At 38.0% G+C, this 22,274-nt stretch overlaps 2 protein-coding genes across 2 annotated transcripts; one reads left to right on the top strand and one right to left on the bottom strand.

Moving 5' to 3' along the window:
• Window positions 1–118: 118 nt before the first annotated feature.
• LOC128382505 (transmembrane protein 241) lies at window positions 119–4,718 on the bottom strand. The gene is made up of 15 exons (XM_053342496.1): window positions 4,509–4,718; window positions 3,567–3,613; window positions 3,311–3,388; window positions 3,133–3,214; window positions 2,933–3,010; window positions 2,712–2,737; window positions 2,446–2,497; window positions 2,250–2,298; window positions 1,833–1,878; window positions 1,657–1,692; window positions 1,435–1,469; window positions 1,232–1,301; window positions 893–986; window positions 646–710; window positions 119–315 (listed from the first exon to the last, which is right to left on the bottom strand). Exons 1-15 carry the CDS (start codon window positions 4,578–4,580, stop codon window positions 252–254), a joined length of 894 nt encoding a protein of 297 aa, XP_053198471.1. The 5' UTR covers window positions 4,581–4,718; the 3' UTR covers window positions 119–251.
• Window positions 4,719–5,703: 985 nt separating this feature from the next.
• Window positions 5,704–22,238, top strand: nsmaf (neutral sphingomyelinase (N-SMase) activation associated factor). Its single transcript, XM_053342046.1, has 31 exons — window positions 5,704–5,802; window positions 9,757–9,843; window positions 10,666–10,744; window positions 11,024–11,085; window positions 11,325–11,361; window positions 11,567–11,617; window positions 12,187–12,258; window positions 12,509–12,556; window positions 12,671–12,723; window positions 12,814–12,943; window positions 13,041–13,112; window positions 13,201–13,309; window positions 13,462–13,638; window positions 14,302–14,381; window positions 14,541–14,631; window positions 14,955–15,018; window positions 15,700–15,751; window positions 16,329–16,449; window positions 16,592–16,723; window positions 16,806–16,848; window positions 16,942–17,108; window positions 17,321–17,432; window positions 17,928–17,986; window positions 18,092–18,159; window positions 18,253–18,320; window positions 18,411–18,534; window positions 18,647–18,730; window positions 19,156–19,306; window positions 20,072–20,174; window positions 20,405–20,514; window positions 21,523–22,238. The coding sequence occupies exons 1-31, from the start codon at window positions 5,765–5,767 to the stop codon at window positions 21,615–21,617; spliced, it is 2,739 nt and encodes a 912-aa protein (XP_053198021.1). The 5' UTR covers window positions 5,704–5,764; the 3' UTR covers window positions 21,618–22,238.
• Window positions 22,239–22,274: the final 36 nt, after the last annotated feature.

Genomic DNA, 22,274 nt, shown 5'->3' with positions numbered 1-22,274 from the left:
ATGGAATGAATCATTTATAATGAACAGGACCTCATTAAATGGTGTAATTCTTTCACATTTTAAAAGGAAATGGACCTGTGAGATTAAAGCATATCACAAAGACAATATGTACGTACAAGATACATTTATTTGGTCAGCTGATAAGAAATTACAAAAATGAAAAAATAAAGTGTATTTCCAAGAAAAAACAATCTCTTTAAGAAGTGCAAAGTAGGTTGATCTGCAGAGCTGCTCTCATCTTTTTTTTTTTTTTACGACTGAGACTCTCTCTCAGAATACACCAGCAAGGCCTCTCCAACATGACTGATGACCACACTGCAACAGAATAATGAACAGAAACCACATCAGCTCTGTAGCTCTGATACTGATCAGTGTAGTTCCAGCGTGTCTGCTGGTTTCAGGCTGTCAAATTCAAGACATAGCAACAATTCCTGGGATTTCAAATTAAGACAGAAACTGGGCTCTGACTGAATTTCTGAACCACACATTGCCAATATTTATCTGATGCTCAGAAACAGCCCAGAATATGGAGAACAAATTAAAATTGTATTGTTAAAAAAAAAAAAAACCTTGTTAAATATTTATACACTCCAGCACTTTAAACAAATCTCATTGTGTGGGAACAAAGGCGGGTGAGGCACTTACCAAATAAGAGATGGTGCATTAATCTCTGTGTAAAAAATGAATGGAGAGAGAGACATGGCAGTAACCTGAGAAGAAATGTTAGAAAAATTGTCAAGCCCATTTCATACAATATACAAAATAACTACAATTCACTCTTTCTTTTTAATAGTTTGAATTATGACTCAGTGTTGTGTATGAGTTTTTAGAAGTGCACCATGCTACAGAATCCGTTCATGCTTATATAAGACAAAGCAAATAAGAAAATCACCTTAGACAAGAAAATCCAGACTGCAAAGTGCTCGAGTGATAATCCGCTCTTTAGTTTGGCTGTGGCCAACAGTAACAAGAAGCCCAGCAAAGCACTGTGAAATAAGACATCATTTACTATAGGAGTGTGTTGGTGAGTTCAAACATTAAGGTGTTGCTGCTGCTGCTGTAATGCTTTTCCATTAAAGCTAGAACATGAACATGCAGGCCTCAACATGTTGTAGTCATAAATCTCTCTCTGACATTCCATAAGGTTACACAGACAGTTCAAAAATAGTCTTGCAGAGTCATTTTTTAAAAATAAAACTAAAAAAGTGTTCCACAGATTTAAAGGATTCACCTGGCGCAGCAACCACAGTGAAAAGTGTGGGACTGAAGGGAGGGAAACTCTAAGGCACCCATGAGGTCACCTGCAGAGAGGTAAAGATGAGTTGGTGTGAGGTGTACATGTACATATTATAACTTTCAATCTGTTAGAGATCATAATTCAATAAAGCTAAATCTCTATTAGGCTGCTGCACATCTGCATAAGATCATTCTTACCTGTTGGGTGAGCAGCAACGGCCAGCAGCAGTACACTGATATTTGAGGAAGCGGGAAAATAATAGAATTAGTTATTACAAAAGAGTGTCAACAGTTAATTTAAAATATCTAAATATTATTAAAAAAAAGCATACGTCTATTGTCAGATGAGATTTATGTATGTGTTAGCAGACCACAAATTCACATGAGGGATTTATTCTATTCATTTCTATTTATTCTTACCTGAACAAGTAGTTAATGCACTGCTGCTCAAGGTCACTACAACAAAAACATCACAAGTGTCATCAGTGAAGCATCACACAGTGAAAATGAGTGAGAAAAGGAACATGTTTTAATGTTCACTGATTATATATATGTTTTTACTACCATTAAATGTGAATCACTGTGTATAGGCTTACCTTAAATTATTGGATTTGTATTGGACTTGAAACACTCTGTATGCACCTGAGAAAAATCAAGAATATCCTCTTTGGTTTCTTGAATCACTTACAGACTCACACTGTTTTAACATTACACAAAAACATCCTATGATATCTGTCTGGTCTGGGTCTCAACTAACCTTACGTTTCTTCTGATTATCTGTGGTGTCCCTCAAGAATCTACTATTATTTCCTTTATGTAATCCCTGAACTACTTCACTGAATCATCTCAGTTTATTCTTATCAAACTCCAAATCTCTCACACGTGGCTGCATTAAAGTAATCTCAATACATCTAAAGAAAAGAAACATTAACTTTATTTATCTGAATGTTTTCTGTTTGTTTTTACAGCCACAGCTTCTTTAAAACGTAAAATCAATGAAAATCAAGACTTACCAACACAGACCAGATGACCAACAGCCCACAGGTAACCATTAAAGTCAACCTACATAGCAGACAAATATGTAAACTGAATAGATTTATAGCAGTATATGATCAAACACACTAAAATGTATAATGCTGAGTACAACACTTGATTTACAGAATGGTTAAAGAAACCAAAATAGAGCATTTGATGATGATGAATTATTACCTGAGGGTCATAGAGGGGGAGGTTGATGGCTGAGAGCAGCATGAGACCAATGCTACAAGAGGAACAAGCATAATTAAACATGTAGTCTCATAACTGTCAATAGAGGAAAGGTCATATCTGTGCTTTTCTTTGAATATATTGTTGGTCCAAAACATCACCATTAAGACAATTACTAAGGAAGTCTGCTCCTCTTATTTATTCCCTAGCATTCCCCTACCTGAAATCTTAATGCATTTCCCATATGAGAACTTAGAAAAAGCACAAACCTGATCAGTTTCAGCCACTGCGTCTTCTGTTGTTAAAAAGAGAAACCACATCACTATTTTAAAGCATTGCAAATTTCACAAAATGACATATATTACAGTGTTAGTTAAAACTTGTACAACATAAAACTATTCAAGGTTTGAGCAGAAGCGTGGGCCTGCTTCATTTTGCTTATCATGAACAACATGTATATTATATATATATATTATATATTGACACTCGCCTCTCTGTGGACGACCTTCCGGATTATTTGGCTCACAACATGAGAGGAGTTCTGAAGGGTGAAGAAGAGAGGAATGTCCTGGATGGAGAAGAAAACCATTGAAAAATCAGCCCATAGATGCAAGATGTGTGACTGTAGATCAAAGCAACAAACTCCTACAGCATTCATGATATAGTGTAACTGACTCTTATGTTACTTACTATTTGTGATAAGGCCCTGGAACCAGCATATATGTTTCCCACAAAAAGGAGGGAGCCTGGAAGCCAGGAAAGAGCAGCTGATCTGGAACAGAGTGTTCAAACATACCAAACCAAGTTCCTCACAGGGCAGCTGAACATGAATCCTACAGTCATCTAAGAAAATCTGGGAGAGAAGTACCTGGTGATTCGGCTCATCTCCACCCATCCCAGCTTTCCAGAGAGAAGAAGCAGGGCGGCCCCGATAAACGTCTGCCATCTGAGTCAATGTAGGTTTATTAATGAACATACAACAGTAAGTTTTCATGTATACAATTAGCATTTTTTCTTTCATTCACAGTACAATAACATAGATTTATAATAATTACAATACACAGTTCAATTTTTTATTTTTTATTGAATTCTACATGCTAATACATTTAAATCCAGTTACTCACCCTTGAAATAAGGTTGGATAGGTGAATTTCAACACTGACAAAACAAACTGAAAATAAAAAAGATAGAATTTAGGTCATGAGCTTATCATAGGCAACTGTTTTATGTCTGCAATAAATATATTATCAAAGAAAAAAATAAGTATATGTACTTTGTTTTATTGGAGGTTGAAACTGACTAAAGCCATTGAACTTGGACCGGATTCTAAATAAGTCAGTTAGATTAGGATATGTTTTTATTACTGATGGGAGTCACTCTTCCATTTGACATACATACATTATTGCACGGTACTAAGGAGCGTTTCAGTGAAATATCATTTTTACGACCTTGTTCCGTCTGCTTCATCTCCTGCAGTTGTTTCTTACTAAGATAAGAGTTGTGATAGTGCTGACTGTGCTGCTTTGATGCCTCACGCCTGATTAGTAACAGCTATTTGCAAAGGCTCTTAAGGGTTACATTGCAATTTTCCAGATTTTTAAAAGACATAAGTCATGTTCTCTACACTTTTTTTTCTTACATCAAGAATCACTGAGCTGACACAATTTACATGGAGCCCCATTTGATTTTGTCCCTGCTGGTCCCCCATATAAATGCTCTTGTTTTATTACAGGAAGTGTGTAAAACCCAGGACCAAAATAAACATATTCAGTCATAGTGTTACTTATGATGGAATTATAGAGAAAATAAATAATTCCCCTTGTTGCTGGGGACCCCCCTGGCAACACCCGCTCCACCCCCCTCTACTGAGAACCACTGCCCCTAACTTCTCTACACAGGGTAAATACAGGAACTGAAATGAAGTAACCTGCATTTTTAATGATTGTAAGCACAATAAAATGCGTATTAATTAAATTGCCATAAAAAGTCACATTGGTTTGTTTTTATTCGGCTGAGAGAAAATCTGTTTTTCCACAAAGTTATTTACATATCCGCTAATCACTCACCTTATTGGTGAAATATGATACAACGAAAACGAAGCTAAATGCGAGGCCAGCCATGTATCTTCTCCACTGCATGTTGACCTGCCGACACACTGCAGCGGGAACATGCTTCCTGCGTTACTAACCCTGCATTTGCTACATAAGTAGCTTATTTCAAACTACAGACATTTCAAGATCGGAAACTTCCCTCAGAGTCCAGATGACACGTCAAGACGTCGCGGGACAAAGATCGTCTATGCAGGGAGGAGATTTCACTGCCCCAAACCTGCGTCACGCCTTTGCTAATTTTCTGCAGGACTTTTGGCATAAAAAAAACAAATCGACCAATATCCTTTGTGGTATGTGCTTCAGCTGTAGTCGGAAAGTATTAAATATAAACGAAAAAAAGAGGAAGTTCGCTACTATCTATTATTTAATTAGACTAACATGAACTCCGGGATCTGTATGGAGTCCTAGAAGTGGTAAAATGATTAGTTGATTAATCAGTTAGCTGTTTTGAAATTTTTTATTTTGCAAACAAAAAAAGCTTTTTAAAAATGTATGTATTTATTGAGGCTAGTTTTATTTCATATCAATATAAATGGTTTTGGACTGTTGGTTAGAGAAAACAAATTCCACTGTTTTCTTACATTCTACAGAGAAAATATTCAGTTGAAAATAGAAATACAAATTAGTAATTATACATATCCACAATGATTAGAATCATTAGTTGCAACTCTAGGTAAGAGAGAGACGATTTTACTTAGGAAGTTTATCCTCATAGAGGTAGCTACAGCAATGAAGCTAGGTGGTTATAAATAGTCTGGTTGTTTTGCATTTACATTTTCAGGATTCAAAATTAATTTTCTTGGGAGATCATTTGTCATGAGTGTCTTTTTGCCCGGAAAACAGGCGCACTTGATAATGTCCGTCTAATAAACCTAATGAATCTCATCTAATTAAGTACATCTGATGGTTTCTTATTATAAATAATTACAGATTATAACATGTAACTGAGTCCTATAGATGAACATATTTCTTTCGAATCATACTCTAATATCATGTTGTCATTGATAAAATACACGGTCTTCAGTAAAAAGAACGGTTCTTCTGCTTGGGCGAAATGTTGTGATGCAGTCACGGTGTCTGGAAACAGCATCAGAGTGAAACCTCTTTGTTCTGTGCCAGGGTGAGTCACGTGACAGTGTTAGACAAGTTTCCGTGTTTACAGAGAGGCTGCTCGGTTGGTGTTCACTCTCTGCGGAGGATGGTGTGCAGTCATGGCCTTTTTAAAGACGCGAGAACGACACAAGGAAAGGTTTGTGCTCTTTCACCTCGCGTTAACATGACTTTGTTTCAGGTAGGAAGTCTCTCTCTGCGGGTTGAGCCCGAGCTTTGCAGCAGCAGCGCGGTTTTTTCTCGACTGGGTGAATCCCATTATAGTAAGGTCAGGCTGCGCCACTCAGCTAATGAGAGCTGCACTGTCTGCGTGTGATGCGCTGTTGTTGTTGAAAGCAGAGAGAGAGAGAGAGAGAGAGAGAGAGCAGAGAAGGAGTTCAATCTGTGAATGTCAGCTGCTGTTAATCCATTTTTCTTACTGTGTTGTCTGTTCATAGTTAACTATCATGACATGTCTGGCGTCATCTCTATTTATAGAAGAGAACAACACATCAAATACTTGTTCAAAATGACATCATGTCAGCTTAAAAAAAACAACAACCCAAGGCTCTTAAAGCAGTCTCTTGGTCTCAAATGGGGAATGGGGATTCATTTTCACTATAATCTCATCCATAAGTGACACAATGATAGAGTGTTTGAGTAGTTTGGTCATTGGTTTCATACACTTTCTATAATAAAACATCCCAAAAAGAAAAGTCTAATAGATGTGGGTCTGTGGTTTAATCTGTGTCAGTTAAGGAGTGCTTGATATAGAAAAAGAACCACTGTCTGAAAGTACATATTGACTATACAATGGCTGCTGTGAGTAAATGAAAGCAGTATTGAGTACGTCTTTGTTAAACTATGTGCTCCAAATTTACCAGAAGGGTCACATGACTCATCTCGTAAAAGCTTTTAAACTGTGCTGCCTGTGGTTCTGATCTGAAGGGAGGAATTGCATTTACAGTCAGGATGAACTTGGCTGGGAAGGAGAATTGCTCAGCTCTGAAGAATGGAGTCAAAACAATTTCAGCAGCAGCTGTTAAGTGCTGTGTGCAGACATACTGTTAATATAACGTTCAGAGGAATTAGATTTAAAGATTTATTACATTTTCAATTCGATCATCACAGTGTGGTGAGCAGTAGAATCACTGTACTATTGAATTTACATATTAATACAAAGCTTTTCAGATATTTATTATGGGAATGTGTCCAAGCCTGTCTTTCTTGATACTTCAGCTCATCATGGTACTGTTTGATACTGAGGACTGATCTGATACCAGTGCCCTCTATTTTCCCCCCAAGTGTTATATCTATACACCTCACTGCCTGGAACTCATTGGACTAATTTGCATGTAAAGTAACATGACAGCAAAAACACTGAATGTTATAATGTCACTGAAAAAGAAACTGCATTTAAAGGAGTATTCCAGTATTTTTATATTTATGTTTCTATGTATTGTACTGTTGTTTTTTTTATGGTATGAATTTGGTTGCCGATTGCTGTTGCAAATCAAATTGCCCCTCAGGGACAATAAAGACTTCCTAATCTAATCTAAAACATGTTCAATGTAAGTGTTGCCATTCTGACTAGTTTATCATGCTGACTTGACTCTTCAGTTGTAGAGATAAAAGTGTGTATATGTGACGGGGAAAGCACCACATAGCTCCTTAAAGCTTACCAAATGAACATAAATTATACTTGGCTGATAACTGCATAGATATGTACTTCTGGGGAAACCTGCTGACTAACACTTGTTTGCATGTGAATGAATGAGAGTTTCACAAATCTCTATAGTGATGTTTAGGATGAAGTTAGTATAAATCATTGGGTCAAAACAGCAATAATTATGAGAATAAAACCAGAACTGTGTCCATAATCATATCATGTTTATATGTTAAACTTGAATTAAGCAAAGGGATTAAATATACATAAAATACTGCCTATATAACTTTAAAAAATATCAGATATACATATCAGACAACATATACGCTGATACCGATATTATATAAGTGATAGGTCAATACCGGCTGACAGTATTGGCTGATGGATATATCGGTCGGGCTCTAGAAAAAACTAGTTTCATGGCTCACAGCTGTTAGTGATAAAGCAAAATGACCTGAAGTCTCCGTGTGCTTCTGTGTGTCTGTTATATAGTGAATAGTGATCGAGAGAGTGAACAAGGGGAGTGATTTTGGACACTGTCTGTGGTTGAGTAATACATCAGTTCGTGGATCGATACATCACTAATTGATGTAATAATAAGCATAATGGTCCTTGCACTTGTCAATGTAAATAATAACACTAATGATGGTTGGGTTTCATTAATAGTCACAGTGAAGCCATGTCAATGAACAGGAACTGGATCAGCTAAATGGAACACAGCCGTCATTAATTAACGTTATTAGATAAACATTATGCTTCTCTCACTTGTCTTATAGACCTTTGCACTGCGGGAAACTCAAGTGTTGATTAGTCAGATCAGTGCTGAGTCAGCGAAATGCTTCACTGGGACACTCCAGCATGATTAATGTTATTAGTTACACCTGACCTGCACTTTTCCTGCTATGACAAGTCACAGTTTCTTGCCTTTCAGGTTTTCAGGTGTTCATTATAGTGATGCGAACTCTCATAAGCTGCATCATCTCAAATTGCTGCGTCAGCTCAACTCAGCCCACTGCACTGATACGTATATACCGCACTGTCACATTCTCTTCATCTATTCACAGTGTGTTTACAGTGTGCTTATGATGCTGTTCTTGAGAGATTTCAAGCTGCTTTCAGACGTGTTTACTTTTCTACTAATGACGGAAATGAGCACGTCACACACTTTAAACCCACAGCACTGCTCACAGTACTTTAGTGTGGTGATGCATTGCCAAGCAGATATGTTTCATACTGTAGAGAGCTGCAGCACTGCCCAGACCTGAGTAATGGATCCTGCTGCCTCTCTGAAGTCTTTATACATCATCACAATTTTATAGTTAGTTCTTTGGGAGGTCTGACAAAAGCTGTCTCATGGAGCACTATAGCACGAATAAAAATTGAGTATGGTAAAAGTTGAATGATCCTAATAAAATCAGATAAGTGCTCTCTGTGTACTGTGGAGGTTGAATTTGATGGGAAGATGCAGCATGAATAAATAAAACATTGAGAAGTTCTGAAAATTGCTGTGTGGTGCAATAGAAAGTCTCAACCAGAAATCATTTCCAATAGGAATGAACAGAAAGGATTTATGGGTAGTGTAGTGTAAATCTGGACCAATACAGCATTATTGTCACATTTAGTTTATCACTGAGATATTGATGCTTGAAAATACAATGCAGTGTCACCCCATATGAACTTTACAGCATTTTAAGAGATGATTTGTAGTCTTACCCAGATTCAGTTGACATGGTTAATATGCATTTTATTGCTGCAGTATATATGAACCGGACATGTCCAGCCTGTCTTAACACAAACAAAAGAGAGCGTGGGAAGCGGTTTCACACTGTCCAAAGTGGAGTACACTAAATGTGTAGGTTAGCAGTTAACCAACAAGTTTGGTTCTTTTTTAAAATAACACTGTGACTGGTGGCCTCATGGTTAATGCATATACCACCAAACCAATGTCCACACCTCAGTTCTGACCATTCACACCCCCTCTGTCCTCCCTTGTTTCCTGTCTTGCTACACTGACTCTCAAATAAAGTCATAATGCAAAAAAACAAACACTTCAACAACATTTCAGTGTATACTTAAAAACCTTTCATGTTCAGTGAGACAGTGCTAGTCTCATAAACAGCCTGTGGTCAAACCTGAACATCCAGTACACAGTACAGTAACAGTATGTGTATATATTTAAAGAACCAATCCAACATTTTTTGAGAATACAGATTGTGGCTAAATTCACATACGTAATTGAAGAGTTTGTCCTAATGAGTAATTCACATTTTGTGTGTCAGCAGATCATTAAAATATTGTCTGGTTTTCAGAGTGACAGCTGGTTGCAATCCTGGGTTTTTTATTTTCATGGTGCATTGACCCTTTTGTTTACATGATCAACATGCTGTATCTGACTTTTAGCTCTTGTCTTCTGTTATTTCACAATCCTGTGTTGTTGTTCTTCTCCAGATTTTCTCTCTTGTTGCTGGATTTGGAGGAATATTATTTTGAACAGCACACTGCGTACCACGTGACCACCGGTTCAACCAAGGAGAGGTAACCCAGATTATTTATCATCATAATCACTGTACTGTAACATCAGAGACTGAGGATGCTGTTTCTTCCTGAACTGAATAGGTTCATCAAAAAAGTAGAAATGGTTAACAACCAAAATGTTGGATATGTTAGTTGCTGTTTCATTGTAATGATGATTTGCAGTGTTGTTATGTGAGGCCTCTGACTCTTTAAAGCTTGTTGTAGCTCTTTTGGTTTGCAAAGAGCAGCTGATCAAACATTATCTTATCCTGTTAGGAAGGCTTGAGCAAACTAAAAGAAACTCAACAACCTCACAGAACAAGATGCACATGAATTTGAATATAAGTTGTGTTTACACAGTGCCTCTTGTGATTGTATCCACCTGAGGGGGGAAAAGTGCTAATGAACCTTTACAAAAATCACTGTAAAGCATAGAGATGCACCAATCTGACTTTTTCAATCCAAATTCAGATACCTAGGCCTAGACTTGGATCATTCTTTTTTTGTGTAAGGAAACATCTGGCTTGACTTAAATATTGCTTTCCTTACATTTTAAAACAAATTGTAACATATAAATATATAGATGTAAATTTACTGAATTGTTATTTATTAAAAGAATACCAGATTAGCCCGCTGTCACCGTACCCAATCCAGCTATTTATGCTGACTTTTTTTTAAAAAAGCTGTTGAAACTTCCCTGTAGCTGTTTCTTATTGTGCAAAATATGAATTCATATGTCAGGTTAGAGATGTATGATCCCCTCTGCAGTCTTATATGCATTAATGTGGTTATATTAAACTAAAGGGGTTTGTTGTTTACAGTGTTTCCTTTTTTTCCTTCCAGAAAAATTAGAGGCTCATTCAAGGTCTGCTCCAGATCAGTCATTTTTGATCCAGAGGATCTCGCAGAGCCAATTTTAAAGGTTTGTTTAAATCGTATTTTTATCCAGCAGATAAAATTATTATTTTCCATCTGAACTGGAAATGATCTTAGTAATGAAGTTGGCAGTTGCAGCACTAAAATATACAGATTAGAAAATCAGAAATGATAAGAACTAAAAATATATATGCAGATTGAGCAGAATGAAATAAAACATACTACAATGAAAAAAAAACCCTCTTTGCATGGATGTTGTACGTTGTATGTCTGTCTTTACATCAGCTGTTTGTAAATGATCGTACATCCTTTCCTGTATCTCCAGATTCTTCTTCGAGACTGTAAGAAGATTGAGTTTTTGGAGAAAGAGACCAACCCCTTCAATGAGTGAGCATGGCTTCATCTCTGCTATTCTATATAGAGATCTTTATTTAGTTAGTCTAACTGGTTTTGTCACTTCAGACTATCTGTGATCTTAAGCAAAGCTGATGTTGGTTATTGTACAGTGTTACACAGAATCCCAAAATTTCAATTGTGTTATAATATTGGATTAAAAAAAAAACCCTTTTGAATATTATTATGCAATGTACTAAAGTGATCATTTGTTTTCTTTGTCTTCCTTATAGACCTAAACCATCTACAATCTCTATTTTATGTGGACAGGTGAGTTATTATTTTAATGAAGATATATTTTTTCATCTATTGATCCATAAAAATGCATTAGACCTTGTGTACCAAGGTTTTGCTGTTTGTTGTACTCTTCTTTTTATAATCCAGATTTACTAGATTTAGTTATTTCATGTATTATTATATATTATTGTGGCAGGTCTTCAAAAGTAAACCACTTCCATTTTCACTTTCATTGCAGGTTATATACATCAAAGAAAGCAATGTCATAGCAACTTACAGAACTGAAAGGGTGAGTCAACCAAAACTCAGCAGGGGGGGGGGGTCTCCTGATGTTTGTATGCTCTCAACTGTTTGCACACATGTGACTGTGCTCTTTGCTGTGTTTGTACTATGATAATCCATCCATGCAATACCTGAAGAGCAAGTATGTGCATTCATCATCATATTATCACCACAGCATAAGAGAGTGATAACCCTGTGCTGAGCTGATTCTTATTATGAATATCTTAAACTAAAATAAAGTCATATCTGAGGGCAAACTCTGCTGTTGATGATGTGAAGTTAGATGTGCAATTCAATCAATCACACTTGAGTGATCACAGGCTCAGATTTGGATACTTTGCTGTCTTGTATTCGATGCATCACATTTAACTACAGGGGAGGTCAGTCCAGTTTTTAAGCTAATCCTGACACATTAAACAGCACAATCTTACTTAGTATGTTATTATGTCAACATTAAGATCTCCTCTGATTTGGATAAAGATGTATTTAACCCAAAATATTTCCAGAGAACAGAGATATGGCTCCAATATGTGTTTCTGCCTTTTAAATGAATCATTCTTCTGTTATTGAATAAAGGAGACAAAGACGATGACCTTTCAGCTGGAGGTTTGGAGTAAAACAGAAGATATCGTTCAAACATTACTTCAGGTATGTAACAATTTAAATGAAAAAAAACCCAATAGTGGCTTCAGGCCTGAGAGGAAATTTCCAACTTTCAGTGTTAACACAGCGACTCGAGAATAGAGCAGAGCATAATTGTTTAATAAGCTAAGTTGTTACATAATCAGCCCAGCTTTCTTTACAAGAGAGACTGAGGAGTGCATGAATTGGAGCACTTAATTCTCTGGTATGTGTTGACTTTGTTTTGCTCCTTTTTTCTATTTGGTCAATGTTGTAGCTCCACAGAGCATCCTGTCTGGACAAGCTTGGAGATCAGACTGCAATGGTGAGTCAATCAGTAACCTAGTGTTTATTATCCCACATAATCGTGCTTCCTACAGTGCTTGATTTTTAGGTATTGATCACATAACTAATCATACATTTTTTCATGTGTTTGTAGATTGCAGCCAATTTACAATCACGACTGGCAAGATCATCATTTGACAAAAACTGGTATGTTGACATCAAGCATCAAGCACCATTACAATAATATAATAATCAAAAAATAAGAGACTACAACCATATTGGGCACATGATCTAAAGCTTTCAGAGTGTTGCTGAGAAGCCTCACATGGAGTGTTCAGTGGAGATGGTCATGCCTCTGGTGTGCAACCCAGGCCACGTCTGCATAACAGATGAAAACCTCTACTTCCAGCCCCTCAATGGATACCCGGTGAGCTGACAAATCTGTGTAGACAGGCTGCGACCACAATTCAAATAAATGACAAACTCAGGTCATGATATTGTTTTTCTATGACTTCTCATTTCAGGAGCAGGTGATTCAGATCAAACTTAACAAAATCAGGCGAATCTACAAAAGAAGACATGGGCTCAGACCACTGGTGAGTACATTACTGTGAGTGCTGAAGCTGCAGTTTAGTATAGAAGTAGGTTACTGATGTGTTGGCTTGCGCGTGTCTCTCCTCTAAGGGTCTCGAGGTGTTCTGTACTGAGAACGATTTCTGCTCTGACATCTACCTGAAGTTTTACAACACGGCAGACAGAGATGAAATGTATTACTACATCGCCACGTTCCTGGGTGAGAAAACTTGAAGCCAGTAATGAATCTGTGTCTTCAGTCCCCAAAATATCTTGTTTTAAACTCTTATTGCAATATCATCTGTACTAGATTTTGGTGAAACCCCAAAACACACATACACATGTATTTACTGGAATCTTCTTCTTTCTCAGAGAACCACATGACAGAGCACACAGCAGAGAGTTACATGCTGCAGTGGCAGCGTGGCCATCTGAGTAACTATCAGTATCTCCTCCACCTCAACAACCTGGCTGACCGCAGCTGCAACGACCTCTCTCAGTATCCTGTCTTCCCCTGGGTCATCGCCGACTATACGAGCCCGCAGCTTGGTGGGTCAACAGCAGAGGCCTGAGGTCCTTTCCACCTCTTATAATATCATTAACTTAATGTACTTCTGTATCTGTTAGCTTAGCCTGTAGAGCAGTAGAGGTTAGGGTTAGTGTTCGGTTTGATTCGCACTATGGGGATGTTGACACTTGGTTTTAAAATGCCAGACACATCGCCATTCACACACATTGTGTCTGTCATGTGTTTCCCAGCTGTGTTAAGATTTCATCACTATCTACGTCACTTCTGCTTAAAGGTCAAAGAACCCCGTGCACAATCAGTCTTTTTCTAGCCAAGTGCCACATTTGTTTCACACAAACTAGCCAAGAAAAAAAAAAAGTTAATACACATGTTCAGGCTATTCCAACTGTTGAGACAAAGGGATGCAGAAAGTCATTTGATGTTGGCACCCTGTCACCAAAACAGCCACCACATCTTTGGTTCCTGTTAAATCCTCGTAGGGGGAGACATGTGGTCAAATGTGTCCTCAGCAAGTGGTTTGAGTGATTGGATCACAATTTTGTCTCTGAGGTTTTCTACTCTTGTATTTAGTGCTGTCCACTTATGAACCTATCACACATTTTAAAACCAAGTGTGAACAGGGTCTATAATCACACATTTTAAATATGTATCCGATGTTAATGAGTATTCTCCCTCTGTCTCAGACATGACAAATGCCGCCACATTCAGAGACCTGGGCAAGCCTGTGGGAGCCCTAAACAAAGAGCGACTGGACAGACTACTGGTGAGACAGACCGTAGAAAACTCATACAATAGATAAAGTCAGTGGGTTTTTACTGTATCATCGGCATCTTTTGTACTTCAGTTGAGTTTTTGTTGCTGTTTCCATCATGCTGTATTTTGAATGTCCTCAGTAACCACCGACCTATTCTCTTGCCCTCAGGCTCGCTACAGAGGCATGCCCGAGCCTCCCTTCATGTACGGCAGCCACTATTCATCTCCAGGCTACGTCCTTTTTTACCTGGTCAGGATCGGTATGTTACACTATTACAATACCAATACACACAAAGTACCATGCATGAAACCACAGCACACACAGGCTGTATTCAGTGTGTTTATACATGGTCAACCACTATTGAACCGCACTGTGTGATTGTGTGTGCTGTAACAGTGCAGTCAGGGTTTGCTGTAATCTGAGGTTTGTTAAGTACAAAGCCAGTCAGTCCGCTAACATGACATTCAAATACTTCTCTAAAGAACATGAAAGGAAACAGTTCATATGAGTACAGAATTAGTTGATTTGTTTGTTTTTATCTTCCAGATGATATTTTATTCATACTTATTGTCTTCTCTGCAGCTCCAGAGCACATGTTGTGTCTCCAGAATGGCCGCTATGACCACGCAGACCGCATGTTTAACAGGTATTATTGTTATAGGATATTGTTTGTGTGTATTGTCATCGTTTCCCACAGTGAGACAACAAAATACAATAAACTGTAGCTAACTTACTTCTGCTGTGTCAAAATGATCACTATCATATCTTGTATATAACTATAATCATGTTTTATGCTTTAAATTTTAAAAACAACAGATTGCAATGTCACCAGTCATAATCTAGCAAGGCAATGCAGACTGTACATTCAAAGCAAACTGAGATTATAGAATTTAAATGGACTGTTTTTGTTATGTTTTAAATAAATTGCTCACTCATTGTAAATGTGTGAGCTGAAGTTATGTCCCGTGTGGCGTGAGACATGTTTCTGTGTTACATAGCTAACTCTATACAATGACTCAGTGTGATCCGTGTTGAACACCATAAGAATGCTGACACTGACTGCTGGACACAGTTCATTCACATTCACTGCTGTTAAAGCACAGTCCTGTTGAAATCATGCCTGCACAGCATGTAACAATTAAACATGTGATTATAGTATTTCTCTAATCAGTTTGACAGTTTCTGGATATAACAATAAAATGCCAAATTATTAATGTGTGAAAAAGGGAGGAAATGTGATGTTTAATCTGTAAATTATAACCGTTTAATCTTATAAATGACCAAATTAAATTCAGTACTAACATTATTATTATTTATCTTGTTACAGCATAGGTGAAACGTGGAAAAACTGCTTAGACGGGGCCACAGACTTCAAAGAGGTAAAAATATCAATCTATTGTATTGTATTATTAGTGAGACACTGAAGGGCCATATCACCAAATATTTGTTTGCATGAACAGTTTATGCTATAATGTGGCTAAAACATGGAGGAAAAAGTTGTTTGACTGTAGGTTATTGTTGGCATGGTTGCATTGGTTGCATAAATTCCATTCTTGTCCACCATCATGAAGGCTGTCCCAAAGTGCTTATTTCTCCTATGAGGAGTGAGGAGGGATGTGTGAGGAGCCATGAGTGAGGATACACCAGAGCAGCCTTTACCAAAGTCTTTGACTGGCCGCCATAACTGAACTGTCACTGAATTGAGAAAGATTACAGATTCGACTTAAGCGTATCATTTTCATACTGAGAAGGAGCTCGAACGCAGTATAAATACACAATACAGGTTTTTATTCATGTGCAGGTGTTAGTCAAACAGGTGCAGCTGCAGAGAGAAAACACTGCTGCTCAGGCAGTAATACCTTTGCACCTTTTTATTTCCATTAGCACAGTGTATGTATGTGGAGTGTTGATGGACGTGTTATGTATGCTATCTGACTCATCTCTTCTGTCATGCAGTTGATTCCAGAGTTTTATGGGAGCGACTCCAACTTCTTGGAAAACAGACTGAATCTCGATTTGGGCAGAAGGCAGAACGGAAGCTTAGTTTGTGATGTCACTCTCCCACCATGGGCCTCAGGTAACTTCCTGTTGACCATTTTATGATGATACACATCCAAATTCTGTCTGTATTATCCTGTCATACTGGTCATTTTGTGAAGCAGTAGGGTTACTTGCTCTTTCAGGTTATGTATATTTGTCATCTTTTGTCATCACACCAGATGCCAATGATTTTCTTCAAAAGCACAAGACAGCCCTGGAGAGTCAGTATGTATCAGAGCACCTTCATGAGTGGATCGACTTGGTGTTTGGCTTCAAACAGAGAGGCAGTGAAGCTGTGGCAGCACACAATGGTAAAATAGAAAACAGCTCATTTTTAACATCAAATCTACCAAAACTGAACAAAGTCTAATATTTATCTGATTTGTCTTTCAGTGTTTCACCCCCTGACCTATGAAGGTGGCATAGACTGTGACAGGTATGAAATAAAAGTTTCTTCAAAGGAACTAATCACTCCAAATATTTAACACTGCATCATGAACCTAACTTTGACTGTCATGTCTGTGAGAAGCATCGAGGACCCTGACCAGAGAATCGCCATGCTGACACAGATACTGGAGTTTGGCCAGACGCCCAAACAGCTGTTCATCATCCCTCACCCTCAGAGGATCACGCCCAGGTTTCATAACATCACTCGAAGCTCCAGCCTCAACTCATCTGTTAGCGAACTGTCTCCAGGTAAGAAACATACTACCAACAGCGCATAGAGAACTTTCTTTTTTTTATTGTTCTTTGTGATGTGAGAAAACTCTCATTTAAACAATTAGGAGTCAAGAAATGTGTCAGGAAACATCCACAAACATCTAACACATAGTTTAGATGTCGTTTTTTATATTTCCTGTGTGTATCTCAATATATCCACACAGCAAGTTTCTCTCTGTTGTTTTTAGCCTCTCCGAGTGAAGACTCCTCCTTTGAAGACCTGACAGAGGAGAGCAGGAAGATGGCCTGGTCAAACATGAGCAATCTGAAACCAGTGACCAGCCACAGGATCCATAAGGAGTAAGTCAGGAGGCATCCAGCTGGATGCAGTGAGGAGAGAGTACAAATCAAACTGCATATCCACATATAAGTGTGTACAGTGAAATGAAAGCTCTGGTACGAATATGAGGAAGTGCATGCAAAGCAAGAAGACAGCAGGCAGCTGCAGCAGCTTCATGCTTTTTATACTTTTGCAGTTCATACATGGTTTTTAAAATAGAAATGTTAAAATGTATTTGAGGACACTTTGAGTGTTTAAGGAGGAAGAGCTGAGGACAGGTGGCTGCAGAAAAATTAAAAAGGCATTCTCTAGACTAGACTACTTTTTCGGTCAGTTATTGCATAGAAACAATTTTTAATTTTGACATCAACTACTTCAGAACTCAAATTATTGCGCTTATCAAGCACCTTCAAGTCCCCTCACTAATTAATTTTTTTTTACTTGCATGAGTATTTCAGGATATTTAGGATTTGTAGGTGTTTTTGAATAATGAAGTCCTTCTTCTGAATGTGCAGGGTGGTGACAGGCATCACTGTGACTCGAGACGGATCAGCTGTTTTCTCCACATCTCAAGGTTGGGGAAACCTTTCTTTTACAAAGTCAGTGTAGATTACAGTTGAGATGACAAAAGGACAACTTTACTGGTTCCTCATGTTGACTATGTCACTATTTATTCCAGACTCAACACTTAAAATGTTTTCCAAAGAAATGAAGGACTTCCAGAGAAGCATGTCTTTCTCTAACATGGTATGCAGCTGTATTTACTTTCACTTTTCTCTCCTGTGTTGCTTTCTGTTATATTCTTATTCTCTCTGAACTGAATTTCTTGACTGTTTTCAGGCTTTATCATCATGTTTGACGCTGGCAGATGGTAAAACTGTGGTGTGTTCTTCGTGGGACAACAATGTGTACGTATAAAAAAAAGAGGGGAAAAAAGCCCATGTTTGAATTTGTTTTACAGTAAAACTTTGGCTGACCTGCACTTTCCTCTTCTGTAGTTATTTCTACTCCATCCCATACGGCAGGCGACAAGACACGCTGATGGGTCACGATGATGCTGTCAGTGAAATGTGTTGGTTTGACGACAAGCTCTACACGGCATCCTGGGATTCCACTGTCAAGGTAAGTTGAAGGATTTTAGAAACATAATGATGCAATAACATGATGATTTTATTTGGTATTTTGTCGTCTGATTGACAGTTGAGAACAATGAATTATGTGGTTGATATTGCAGGTCTGGCACTGTGCTTCTGATAGCTTATCCAGTCACAAGAGATCCCAGTTTGAGTTGCTGGCTGAGTTGGAACATGATGCTGGGGTGAGTGAGGATGCTAAACTGTGGTTTGTACTCTGTAAGGTTTACTTAAAAGCTGAAGAAATGTGTCTGTATTTAAACCATTTATAATATCCTTGATTCATACTGAAGAAATGTCTAATGGGGTCTGTTTCAAGGCCGGTTTGGCTGTTAAGACTTGTGATTCAACATGTCTTTATTATCAGGGTGGAATTTTATATTCTCACATACTATTTAATAGAAAACTGCATGCTTTAATGTTATATAAGTATGGAATAATAGAAATGACGTACACATTTGTAAGTAATGCTTTAAAAAGTTAAAACCCTCTTTAAACCAGATTTTCTTACATAAACATGTTTATCAGACACTGAAAAATAAAAGCAGCGCTGCAAATGAACAAACATGTTTACTCTCCGTTTAGTGACCTCTATCACTCTCCTCCTCAGGTGAACACTATCGGTCTGAATCCAGCAGGGACTCTGCTGGTATCGGGCTGTAAGGATGGGACCGTCAGCATCTGGGACACCAGCAGTTATGGAACACTTCAGCAAATCCACTGTCACGACGGGACCATCCATCACATGGCCTTTAGTCCTGGTATGTGTTCAACCACTTATGTTCTATGCACTGAAGAGAAAGTCTTTATGTGAAAGTGGTAGGTAGGGCTTAGCAATATTGACGATGTCAGATTTTTGACCAAATACCTCTATCTGTATTGCAACAATATTGTAGGGAACAGGTAAGCTCCAAAAATTGCATTGTTTTATCTCATATCACAATATCAATAAAATATCAATATATTGCCCAGTCCTACTAGTATGTATGTAATCTACTTTATTGATTGATAGCTTCAATTTTCATCAGAGCCCACAGACTGCCTGTCAGGTCAGGGAAACAATTTTTTTTCTTTTCCGAGATCATTACAGTAATTGTTTCCGCCTAGCTCTTTAAGCACTACACCTAACAAAGCATTTCAACACTGTATCAAAGTGGCATATGTTTGATTTGTTTTGCTGTATTAGTCAAAGGGACTTTCACTGGCAAGACAAGGGAAATTAGTTTGCCAAGATTACAGAAGTGGACATCTCAGTTTTCCTTTTTTATCTTTGACTAAATACCATTGTTAGTCATCAGAGCTGTACTGACAAATAACATGAAAATGATTGGGGGATCTGAAAGTGCTGTTTGAAGATCTGAGCAGTGTGATCAATCTGCCCCCTTTTGAGACAGATGAGACATCAACCTAATCTAGCCCAATCTTACTATCTCATAAAGATGAAATAGTGTTTAATATTACAGGAATTGCCTAGAAACCATGCAGACTTTATAAGTAAAAGATGGATTTTTTTTTTTCGTCCTCAGATAGTCGACACATTCTCAGTGTTGGTGCTGACTCCTGCATGAAGGTTATTGATGTTCAGACGGGAATGGTGATCTCATCTGTGAAATCTGAGGTGGAGCAAAGGTAAGATCCCAACAACTGCAGAGCATGAAACAGTTGAACAGAATGTCCTTGAAAAGCCATAAAGTTCTAAAATATCTAATTAGATTACTATATTTTTTCCATTATGAAGTGACGGTTTCTTTGTCCTGGATTAATTCAGGATTAGGACTCACATATGTACAGTATGTAGTGCAAACTGGAAGTCAGCAGGATGTAGGCTGTGATATGTGTGTGTGTGTGTGTGTTTGCAGGTGTTTCTGCTGGGATGGGTGCTCAGTGCTGTGTGGGGGGCAGTCTGGTGACCTCCTGCTGTGGGACCTGCTGAGCAACACAGTCACTGCCAAGATCCCAGCTCACTCAGGTACATATTATTATCCCCACACTGAAAAATAGTGTCTTGCTGTCCTCTGGTTAAATGTTTCAAGCCTGTTTCACCTCTGACTGTGCAGTCAGAGGTGAAACAGGCTTGAAATGATGTCACTGGGTGCTGGACCTTTATATCACCGCAGCAAGGCGACAAGTTAAACCACTAGAGGTCAGAAAAGACCAGCTTTCAAGGGGTGTTACACTTTAAATCTGTACTACCTGTGTCCATTCCTCCTGCCTGCAGTCATTTGTTATCTCTCTGCCAAAGATGGGAGGCAAGTTTTTCCATTAGCCTCTCTTTTTTCCCCCATCTGTACTCTGAAAGCTTTAGCTGTATCATTAGTAGGCAGTAGTTTTGTGGCAGAAGAAATTTTTCTTTTAGATAGAAAGCAAAACCAGACCAACTCTTGATGCAGTGGTCTGCATTAAAAAACAAAGCAGATGCCAGAAGAAACTATAAATCTTTGTTTGTCATGTAGCAACAATTTCATGAGTAAACATGCTACCAGTAGCAGTAGAGGAAAGAAATGTTTCATTTTTGTTTTGTTTAATGCTTTATAAAGTGGATTCCACCTACAGTGATCACAGTTACAGTGATCAGTTGCGTCAAAAGCTTTGGTAAGCTTTCGTTCCAGCTGCTTCCAGCTGTTTCCAGAGGCTGATTCTGTGTGCAGATTGAAATTATAATGGGAAAAAAGAAAGTGATTTTCTCTTTTGAAAAAGGGAGTCTCTTTGAAGCTTATGACGATCTGCCAATGAGATGCAGCTAGGAAATAACAAGTGGACTGAATTTTCTGTTTTATTACTGTGTAATTACTAAGTATTTAAAACAATGTCTATTAGATGGTAATTGCATTAGAAATTTAAAAAATGGTTATAATAATCATTCACATATAGTAATCCGTTTCACCCCAAAAGATGTGATTACTATAGGTGGTTTCCACTGTAGTAACAAAAAAAAATCATTATGATGATGATCATGATCGTTATTGTCTCTGCTCAGGTGCGGTCACGGCCATGTGGATGAATGAGTTGTGCACCACAGTGATCACAGGCGGAGAGGACAGACAGATGATCTTCTGGAAGCTCCAGAGTTAAAGAAACTGTCTTTATAAGAAGACTTCCAGTGCAATAAACTGGACGACACTGGCCAAGTATCCTGCAGACTACAGGACCCAAGTATCTGACTCAGAACAGAGACTCATTTAACTGTCGTTAAGACCCCAGAACTTACACAGCAGCTGGAGCAGGAGGAAGGTCAAAGTCTCAACAGTTCTTAGTCAAAAATTCAAACAAAAGGTCATGTAAGTCAGTAATTGCTTTCTGCATATTGAGAGAAAATGTCCAATTGCAGTTTTGTGCATAAGAACAGGAAACTACTAAAACAGTGTACACGCCTTATTTTTCACTTTATTTGTTTTTGTTTTCAGCCTATTCTGCCATTGTTTGTACTTGTGTTTCCTCATTATGATGTATCATGTTAAACTGCTTTTTTTAAATTAGTGATCATGTTTCTGTAGCTTTATGTGCATTGTTTTATTCTTTGAAGTGGACTCATGATGTGTGTCACAAGCTTCAGGCTGCTCAGGTGTTATCATTACCAAATAACACTGACCTTTAAAATGTATCTTTCCTGTCTGTTTTGTTACCATCTCTTCAGCCTCAGAGATTTTTACAGATTGTTTAAGCTTATTACACCACTAATATAGTATTATAACCACAAAGCAGTCTAAACAACAACAGCAACAACTGTGT

Source organism: Scomber japonicus, chromosome 21 (genome assembly GCF_027409825.1).
Source record: "Scomber japonicus isolate fScoJap1 chromosome 21, fScoJap1.pri, whole genome shotgun sequence".
Lineage (NCBI taxonomy): Eukaryota > Metazoa > Chordata > Actinopteri > Scombriformes > Scombridae > Scomber > Scomber japonicus.
This window is presented reverse-complemented; position numbering and strand designations above follow the sequence as displayed.

Excerpts from the sequence above, each read along its gene's own strand:
- nsmaf (XM_053342046.1), top strand. The coding sequence starts at position 5,765 with ATGGCCTTTTTAAAGACGCGAGAACGACACAAGGAAAG. Across the intron at positions 13,639-14,301 it reads CTATACGAGCCCGCAGCTTG|ACATGACAAATGCCGCCACA; the intron begins GTGGGTCAACAG and ends CCTCTGTCTCAG. Across the intron at positions 16,724-16,805 it reads AGCTGTGGCAGCACACAATG|TGTTTCACCCCCTGACCTAT; the intron begins GTAAAATAGAAA and ends TTTGTCTTTCAG.
- LOC128382505 (XM_053342496.1), bottom strand. The coding sequence starts at position 4,580 with ATGCAGTGGAGAAGATACATGGCTGGCCTCGCATTTAGCTTCGTTTTC. Across the intron at positions 3,389-3,566 it reads TATCCAACCTTATTTCAAGG|ATGGCAGACGTTTATCGGGG; the intron begins GTGAGTAACTGG and ends ACATTGACTCAG. Across the intron at positions 2,299-2,445 it reads TCCCCCTCTATGACCCTCAG|GTTGACTTTAATGGTTACCT; the intron begins GTAATAATTCAT and ends TCTGCTATGTAG.